This window comes from Anomalospiza imberbis, chromosome Z (assembly GCF_031753505.1).
Source record: "Anomalospiza imberbis isolate Cuckoo-Finch-1a 21T00152 chromosome Z, ASM3175350v1, whole genome shotgun sequence".
Classification (NCBI taxonomy): domain Eukaryota; kingdom Metazoa; phylum Chordata; class Aves; order Passeriformes; family Viduidae; genus Anomalospiza; species Anomalospiza imberbis.
This window is the reverse complement of record NC_089721.1, coordinates 23,637,622-23,648,233: the sequence shown is the minus strand read 5'-3', so window position 1 is coordinate 23,648,233 and position 10,612 is coordinate 23,637,622. Positions and strand designations below refer to the sequence as shown.

General features: G+C 33.3%; 1 protein-coding gene across 1 annotated transcript in view; it reads right to left on the bottom strand.

The window, feature by feature from the left end:
* CNTNAP4 (contactin associated protein family member 4) overlaps window positions 1–10,612 on the bottom strand; it is a 207,791-nt gene that overhangs the window by 74,597 nt on the left and 122,582 nt on the right. Inside the window, exon 4 of the mRNA XM_068177573.1 lies at window positions 1,872–2,019. Coding sequence (XP_068033674.1) covers window positions 1,872–2,019 — 148 coding nt within the window. The remainder of the gene's footprint in view (window positions 1–1,871; window positions 2,020–10,612) is intronic.

The following is a 10,612-nucleotide window of genomic DNA, read 5'->3' as shown; positions in this document are numbered from 1 at the left end:
AGTAAATATTCTTTTTAAATTCATCCTAATCTTAGAAGATAACTATAGTTGATTTACTTCTATGAGCTATCTATAGGATACATTCTCTGCCATGTAAAAAAATATAATCTTCCTCAAAACTAGTTAATGGCTACACAAAAATATTTTAATTTCATTACTGCTTATTCTAAATGTTTTCTTTTTTCAGTTGCATGGACACTTTTCTTTGTTTATCCTTTAGATTCACAGAGTTTTCCACAGTTGGGCAACAGGCATGACACAGAAGAGAGCCATAATATGGATCTCGCAAGAGAAAATTATTATACTGAATATAAATAATTAAAATCTGGCTTTTAGGCATGGTCAAAAGAGACCTCTTCAGTTTGAAAATGTTTGAGAGCAAAACTAAGTAAGGATTTAAATGTTATCACATCCACAAGGTGAAGGACTGTGAAGAAGCAAAGCTGATGACTATCAATGAATTTTAAAGTGAAGCTTAAAGAGAAGACTATTCTGCCATCATGCACCACAAAAATTAGGTCTCAAATGGAAGACTCAGATGAGATTTTAGCTTTGAATGATAAATTCATCTATTCAGTCTCCATTTTTTAAATTTAGTTGTCCTGGAACTTAAGAGAGTTGAGGGTAAGTTGAATCATGGTCATATTTCTCAGTGACTCCAGTGACTCAGTTTTCAAGGCCATTTTCTCAAATTGTTCTAGGAATCATAAGTCATGTTCCCAGTCTCAAGGCAGCTATCACTAAGGAATTTTGTGTGAGCCTTTCAGGCTCTTCTCCTGGTATGAGATGTCTGTTTTCTGGGATGAGGAAGTTCACCTGATTTCTGAGGTGACCTAATCTCCTGCATCCAGGTTTAAATTTTCAATATCCTTAGTTCAGTTTTATAACTGGAAAACTAACAAAGAAAAAACCCATAATTTGAACCCCAACCCAGAATGCAACACACTACCTTTTACCAATTTTAAAAAGTTAAGGCAGAAAGCTCAGAGATATGTTTTCCTGATATACACTTAAAGTCAGATAAAAATGCATGGCAATAGAAAACAGGTATATGGAGATCATCCAAAAGAGATCAACTATAGAAAATATAACTCAAATAAAGAAGTTGAAAAAAAGAAAAAACAAAACAAAACAACAAAGAACAACACATAAAAGTATGCACAAAAAGCAGTTAAAAACGTTGCTTAAAATAAATTCTGTTTCTATCACAGAGAAGAGATGTGAAGAATAAAAAGCAGTAAAAAACTTACAGAGACGAATTTAAAAAAAAAAAAAATCTATGGATGAACAACTACAACAGGAAGATGTCAGGAATATTTACACTGTCCAGCAGATCAATAAAACCATGATACTTATGCAATCTACTTCCAAAGGCTTATGTCAGTTATTAAGGGCACAAAAGCTATTCTAAAAGTACCCCTTAAATATACAAAAACTGTGTGTCCTTCAATTTTGAAAGTGTCCTTCAATTTTTTATTTGTGAATCTATCTAGTTGTATTTACTGGCTAAGGATCAAGACCATATAGACTTAAAACTGTAAACATTTAGCATATTTTGGCCTTCAGATAGATAGCAAGTATACCATGCTAAGATGCAAATTTTAGGGCTATGACAAAAAACAAGAATGAGTTTGCATAAAATCATTACTGGATTTTGTCCACACCATTCATTCCAATACAGAGAGGATTGGAAAATAAGCATCACGTATTTATAGTTGATGCAGAAATTGTGTAGTATGCATATAAACTCATTAAATCTGTTTTATTTGAGATTAAATTTAGTCCTAGAAATCTACTTTAAAATTCTATTTAGGCAGCAAAAGACATTAATGAAGATTCATTTCATTTAGCTGACTCAAAAATAAACTTACCATATGTGCATCCGTACACTTCAATGCGCATTCCAATCCTGCCATTTGGATTCCAGTCCAAAGGCACAAAACGAAGAAATCTTGCTTTAATAGAATGCTGAAGCTTATAGTACACGACACTGTCTGCATTTGTGTTTCCAGAAAAGGCCTAGAAGAAAATGAAAAAAAAAATCAGCCACATCCACATTGAATACAGAAATATATGGAAGTATCACTGATCTTCTCATTTTATGTATTTTATTTCCATTTCATCTGGCAAACAGTCAAGCACAGGAATAAAATGCAATTGTCAGTGAATTCCATAGGAACATTTGATGATTCAATATTGAAAATTCTTTTAGATAAGGTGTTAACTCATCTGTGTATTTAGCACTGATGCCCCACGCAGCAAAGTATTTAACAGCTTCTAAAATTTCAGTGAACAAACCCTGCAAACCCAAACATTCCTGTCAAAAAACATGTGGAATATCCTCACATTTCAGTGCATGGCTCTGTCTAACACTTTACCATAAGAAAGCAGTGATGTCTACAGATTCCTTCTACTGAAAGGCTAAATGGATTTCATTTCAAGCCTGCTTTTCAAATGCATTGCATGCTGTATTTAAAATGGTCTTATGCTGACAGATCATGCTAATAAAATACTTGTTTCCAACTAAAGAATCCAAATTATTGTAAAAGGGATGTGTTTCAATGTCCTGTTAAAAAAGAAGAATCTTTATTTCAGTTTTTTAACAAGGTGAAATAAAAAAAGTAAACTTTTTTTGCAGTATTTAACTGATAAAACTACTTTCCCTTTTTCTTACCTGAAGAAAACAGAAATACATAAAAATATAAGGAAGACAATTTTTAAAAGCTGTAATAATAAACTATACCATTCTAAAAACTAGAGGATATTTTCTGATTTCTCTGGGTTGTGTGGTGTTTCTTTGTCATGACCTGTTTATGGTGAAGCATAAAGAACTTGTTCAGACATTTTGAATACAAATATCTGATGGTTCTCTGAAATATTTAGATGAGCAGTATTTAAAAGATTACACCTCTCTGGCTGTATGAACAGTGCTGTTGCCATAGCTATAAGCCACAGATGTTGCAGCTGAAGTACATAGCAACCAACATCTTTAGGTATGCAGCTTCTCTTCCCCTAAGTTTTAGAAACAGAGATGAGCTTCACTGCATTCATTATTTATTTTTCTATACATAGATTTTTGCACCTTCTCTCTTCTGTACAAGTAAAATTTCAATAAATTCTAATCACTGAACTTTCAATGGGGGAAAGAAAAGAAATTAAATAAAAAGACTCCAAACCAAACCAACTAGCCAATCTAAATGAAAACTAGAACAGTTAGTGAATTGGCTTATTTAAGCTAATCTATTAGGCTAGCAGTAAGCAATGAGAGTTAGTGACTTTGAATGTCCACTTTCAGCTTCATGCTTTGTAATTCCACTAACACATCTTGTAAAGGTGGAAATATAACAAAAATCAGAGAAAACCTACTATTTGGAGGGTGAGATACTTCCAGACCCCTTGTCCCTTCAAATCCTATTTGTAGTCTGTAACAAATATAACTGCCCGTGAAAGTGCCAATTAGTTTGTTGACTGATCCAGAACCAGGCCACTGAAATTTAAATATTGTGAGCAAATGAAGTGTTCAGTTAAGATTTAAATTTTTGCAAAATTGCTTTTGGAAAGCAGCCACCTCATAAAAATTAATTTAATTTTTAAAAACAGATTGTATATTGCTTGATTTTTTTTTACTGTAGGATATATTTAGACCATGTTTTTTTAATTTAAAAATGGATTTTGGCTTCAACAGTAACCTAAAAATATTTCAGACTACTCCTTTAACACCATTCAGAATGGCTCATTTAGAATCCAGTACTTTTTCTGTAATTTTACAAGGCTTTTATCTGGGAAAACCACATTTTACAGTGTATCAATTGTGTTGAGTATTAATGGGTCTTTATTGCTTGTTTTAAACAGTCTAAAGGTTAAAATAAATATTTTGATTTTTTTTCAGTCAAAATCCACTTCAAAAAAAGAGAGGACAAAATCAGACTGCTTTTTTTCCAGGTTACAGTACTAAAGGTGTACCTGAAACCTATGAAAGTAGCCTGTAAGCTTTTTAGAGGAGAATTATATCCGACATTTCAGGCAGTCCTGTCTTTACAGGAGAACACAATTACTGTTTCATGGTCCAATCCAGCAATCCTTAAAACATAGAATTTAGAACCATATAATGAGCTTCTTTCATCCTACCCCTCTTCTTTAGGCTGGTCAGACCACTTCATTCTTATGCCAAATTACATATAAGGAACATGCCATTACTTTAGATTATGCAGAGTCCTCACAACCTACACAGATATCTAATGTTAAAAGATAAGGTTAAAAAGATGTCATATGGCCCTCAGTTAATAGGAATAACACACCTAATAATTGCACCTAATAAACATTGTTTGTATAAATATTAATAGGGTTATACACTTAACCCAATATAACTGTTTGTTGAATCTTAGGTGTATTTATAGATACTATATTATACTGCTTCCTAATAGCTTGAAAATATACCATCTTCCTCAAATAATGCAGTTTTTGAAACACTGAAATACTATATTGCAGTTTAGCTGTAAACAGTAACAGGGACATTTAGAGCAGAGACATCTAAGTAAATAAAATTATGTTGATATTTTATTCCATGAAGTAAAAGTATTCTGGGCTGTACTGAAGCACGAACTGAGAGCCTGAACTGTTCTCAATCTTGGTTTAACTGTCCTACTCAATTTCTAACCCAGTAATTTCTTTATCTCAAGATACTTTATGCCTGCTTGAAGAGAGAATTATTCAGTTCATTATGGTGTCAGAAATCACAGATGCACTCTGGATTGGTAAAGTTAAGTCCTATCCATAGAAGGGCATTGGCAAGCTCAGAATGATTGTGAAGGTAAGCTTGCATCAAGACAAAGTAAAAAAACTCCGTGGTTTCTCTGTCCATCCTCTATGTAGAAAGCCCATGTGGGTGTCAACCAGGGATAATTATAGGCATCCTGTCCAAAACTTTCTCACCAACCAAAAATTCCCCCAGGAATGAAACTGTGTAGGACCCACAATTCAGATAATCTTGAGGACATGACCCTTATTTACAAATAAAACTTTTCCTGTATAATATACTATATATACACTGTAAAAAAATAATACTAAATAATATGCACAAAGATTTTACATACGTTGTGTACCCATTGCAGTAAATATATTTATTTCAAATATTATTTTATAAAATATGCATATATAAATAAATATAAGTATACTTACCTGCAAAGCACCATCCAGTGTTAAACAACAAGTCCTGGAATGGGACCAAACCTGATTAACTTTGTTGGAAGAAGTTGTGGTACTAGTGTACCTCAGGATGGGTCTAACTTCATCATGTGGTTTATAAATTCTAGTACCAACACCAGAAAAAGCAGCTGAAAAAATCAGCATGAAGTAACTTGGAACTGTTTATATAAACTACTGCATTAAAAAAATGCTGCAGGATTAACTCATGTCTCCCATTTTCTCCCAATACTTCTAAATTACATCCAAGTTGCTATTACAATTTAAATTATTTACATCTCAGTAGAAAAAAAGGAGTACCTATTCCAGATAACTTAGTACACAGTACAAGTACACTTCAATTGACAGGTTTTCTGAACAAGAATCCAAACACTCGGACTCATCCTTCTCAAGGTATTACCACTGTGGTGAGTTATTGTTAGTCTATTGAAGTTGCTCCCCAAAGTCAACAAGCATGAACTTTTTAGCTAAATTGAAGAAATGTGAAAGTCCTTCACTCTGACCAGAGAACACTGTAGCAGACAATTCTCTCCTTTCCTAGATGTCCACATTGCAATTATGGCTAGGACAAAATGATCATAGAGGTTAAATTAACAGATTTTTAAGACTTAATTGGTTATAAATGATATATGCGAAAGCTACCTGATATGTTTCATATAAAATACTAACAGTGGTATTATAGTGAGAAGCCCTGTGCCATAGGTTATTCACTGTACCTTTCACCAGATCTTGAATTGTTTGAAGATACAGTTGAAAAATAGTAATGTTACCTTAAATTGATTAAAACACACAACAGTTACACATACTCATAACGTCTTTTGTAAAAAAAGGACAGCACGTATTAATGACAACCTGATTAATATAGACCAGACAGAAAAAAAAAAAAAAAAACGTGGTGGAAACCATCATAATTTGTTGTTCCAGTCAATGTTCACTGCTTGTACCACCTAAATCCCCACTCCTGTACTTACAGCTTTCCATCACTGTCACTCAGAGACAGGATGGTGGAGTAAATTATATCAATTCTCTTTCAGTCTATCTCTTTCTCTTAATTCTTTACATTTGGTCAGTGTTTTATTCACTGTCATGTTTCTTACTCTTTTTTTTGTCCTCCACTCTGTGAGTGGAATATTAGCATAACTTTACATAAGTTCCAGAACAGCTCCAGAATTAAGACATGAAGAGAGGATGAGACCACACTTGTCAGTTAATTTATCAAAGGTGACACCTGATACTTCTAAATGGACTCTAGATATTACTTCTGCCCTTCTGTTTTGTTTGGGGTTTATTTTTGGGGTGCTCCTTTTTTGTTGTTGTTGTTGTGTATTTTGTTATTTTTGAGAAAAAATTGAAACAATTTGCATTCATATTAATGTAGAGGAGGGAGACTTCAATATATAAAATTAACCTAATGGAAAAAGGTCATGGGTTTTTTTCTTGGTACAGTAGTAGCAGTTGGATGTAACATTGCAGGCATGCATGAAAGGGCCCTTGAACAGCTACTGTTAGAAGAGGTTTATCAACAGCTAGCCATGCTCATTTGGAAATGTGCTTAATAAACTGTGTTTTCTCTCTCTTTCTTTATTCTTTTCATGTTCAATATAGCTGAAATGAAAAGGTATTTAATTTTCCAGATGACATGGTGTGGGGAATTAAAAAAAAAAAAAAAAATCTTTTTGTAAGCCACCAGCCACAACAGGTGTTTTGAATTCTTCCATCTACCTTATTTCCTTTCATCATTCAGATGCAGTAAAAAAATTTTATGTGAAGTTAACTTGCCACCATCAGAGGGAGCTCTTGTATTGACACAACTAGGTGCAACACTCTCCCTTTAAAAATAATCATAGCAATTTTTCCTTATAAAATCCCAACATATAGTATGAATCCACTATGTTTTATTTATTAATACCTAATCACATAGACCTCAGGGATATTCCTGAAAATTGAAAATGTGAATGTGTTTCATAATATTATTACTGGAATTCTACACAATTGTTAATATTGAAGATTAGCTTGAAGATTAGCTTACTCTTTATCTGAAATGAATATAGATGTGCTTTTTATACTATGGATCTGTCATCAATGAAATTAGATTGTGATATTCCAAAGGTAGCTGTGACAATCTTGGAAGGTAAAAACCAAAGAAGTTTTGGTAGTTTTATTTTCACTTTTCCCCCCCTTGTTTTTTAATAAACCCATTTGAAAAAATCTGTAAATATGAATACATTGAATGTTCAACTGTCCTTCCTACTTTCAAATCAATTTGAAGTTTAATCACCACTTTCAAAACAATTTGAAGTTTAATGGCTATTCTTCTGGGTAAACAAATTTTTACTAGTGGTCTTTAATTTGGAGTGCAAAATTGAATTTATACACTTAGAAATAACTAACTCCATAATTGTTATGAAATACTTTTAAAGGGCAACAACATATTTAACCTGTTGAAACATATTTGCTTGTTGAAATTTGAAAAAAAAAAAGTGCACGTGGTATAGTTCTCATTGTATGAAATTTAGATAGGAATCACAATTCACTATTATAGTTCCATAATACATGCCATAAGCCAGAGACTACCAGAAAGGTAATCCAGATGATTTATAACTAAAATACCTTTAGTGCAACAGCTGTGTATGAAATCACTGAAATGTCAAAACAGCACGTGGGAATTCTGCTTGCTTAAAGCAATATAAAAAAAGAAAACAACCCCCCCCACTTTATTAATATTATAGTATAAATTTTCTTTTCATAAAATTTCACACCTTGCTTTGAAATTAAATTAAATTATTAGAAAGAAAGAAACCTTATTAACTATGCAACATAGAAATGGCACAGCAAATACTCTTATGTTCTGAGGATAATAAACAATAAAATAGTTCAATAATAAGCTTTCCTACTAAATTATTTCTGTGGCTTTTCATATATGATGTCTCATGATTTCTACCTTCAGAGAAATTTCTGTGAATGAATTCTTTTTCAACTTATCATTATGGATTTAGACTAGTGTATCACATCAAGCTAACATGACAATCCATTTCTTAGGTTGCTGTAACATTAGTCATATATCTCATCCACTTCACCAATCTTAATGGTAAAATTTCACTTTTTACACAGGGCTTGCCATTCTGATATTTAGAAAACCTTTCAAAAGCAACCAACTTCCATATTTTTAGGTTTACTCTGATGAAAAATATTATGAAACAAAAAAGCTAAAGAAACTCACTGAGATTAAGTGTTTTGGATATGATATGAGCAATAAGGGTCTAAGAACATTCTGTATACTAATTCTAATTCTGTGCAAAAGTGTTCAGCAAATGTTTATTAAGGTTGCATTCAGTAGTTATCAGGAACTAGTAAAAATGTGGGAAATATTTCCTGTTAAGAACATTTAGAATACAAAAGTGGAGCTTCAGTTTTTCAGAATCATAAGAATTCATGGTGGAGCCTACTGCTCTAGTAGGTGTTTGATGCCTCAGAAATGTAAGGCAGAGAGCAAAGTCTGCACTGTAAACATACTACTAGATCATTTAGGAATATCTACTAGAGTCCTCTCTTTGAGCCCAGGGGATGTGTCTTAAAAGCCACACTGAATGCAATAAAACCAAGTTCCTAGTTTTTTGTCATATGGAGAATTCATTTCTGACACAGACTTCAGGTATTTTGATAACCTAAACAACAAACTAATTGTAGTTCATTCTATCCAGTACTCTTGTGCATTTAAATACAAATTAATGACTACCAAATACCAGTGATCAGCAAATCTGGCAAGCAATGAGAGAACACATTCTGGGCAGCAAACAGAATGAACACACCTTCAACCCTCAGCAAATGGGTACCTTTGTGGGAAGGAAAGAACTGACTGATATGGTGACACCCATCAGCTACAGGAGAGGACAAGCAGAGAGTGGCATGGGTGCCTACACAGAAGGAAGGAATAAAGAAAGACTTTGCAGAAAAATCATTAAGTTAATCTTGAAATAGAGATGGGAGAAGACAATTTTAGGTGACAAAGCCTCTTTCCAGGTACAAATTTGAATTACTCCATGGCTCACAGGGAAAATGTGACACATGGTTTGCAGCCTGAAGACACATCAGTTATGGTCAACAGCTTTCTTCCACCAGAGAGGGCTATCTGGTGGAAAGTAAAAGGAAATTCAGGTAGCAATACAGTATTAACAGTAATTCTGATACATCACTTCTATGTGAAACCTAAAATGATCAGGGCTCCTTTACTCTTTTCCCATATCCTCTACAGCATATTTTACTTCATCTTCTCATTTCAATAAAGTAAAAAGACAGAGAAAAAAATAAAAATGTATCAGAAACTGACAATGTTTTGACTTCAGCTGTCCCAACTCCTGTATCCCAAGTTTAAAAACACAAGTCCAAGTTCCACTAATATTGATTTACCTCGGAGATAGGCAGAGTTCCTAGTGCTTATTTCAGTGTCCCTTGTGTTACTGCATATATCTCTGAGACCTAGCTCCATGCTAAGGCTGTTATAGCATGAGAGAAATGTATAACCCGTAAGAAGTAAAAAACCAAAAGTATGTATCTTAAGGATACAACAGGGTGAACACAGCACCGAATTTCAAATTTTAAAGGTCTTTTAAGATTTTTCAACTCTAGTAGTCAGAAATCAGACTTTACATGGCACAAATGGGAATAAATTTCACTTAGTGCACATGAAATCATGAACCATAACTCTGCTTCTTCAGAGGAGATGACTGAATATATGGGAATAATGCTGGTTTCTTGTGATGCTAATCTCTTTAGTTTATGTAAACAGAGCAAACATTTAGTTGTACCTCTATGTGTACATCTATCACTATGGGTTAAAGCTAAAATACAGACCAAAGAAAATGGGTTGAAACTCACATAGATTATGAAGTCCACATTCCAAGACATCAACCAAGACATCACTGCAAGATAATCAACCACTTTCTTTCAATAATTAACTGCTTTCTGGATAAAGTGGCATTGAATATGCATAGGAAGGATGTTTCTTTATATAAAAAGAATTCATCTTAAATGAAAGAATCAAAAAATTTTGGTTTTCATGGGGTATTCCTAGAAGGAGGCTCTCATGCCAGCAACAAGCTTGTGAGACAAAAATGAAGCCACACAACTCTCATGAAGTAAAAGTGTTGCCAGCTTCTAATATCATAATTTCCAGAATACTGCATTCATGTCTAACAGTTATGAAATGCTTGAAGGATGAGACACAGTGAAAATCATTTATGCATGGCACTAAAAATTATGAACAAATGTCTACAGGTACATGGGTGGTCATTTCTCTCAATGAAATACTCTTAATTAATTTCTTTGCTCAAGAGCATTCTGGAAATTAATTTTTATTTAATTAGCTTTGATGCTCAAAAGAGACCATGTGGGAATAGCCTTTCTAAGAGGA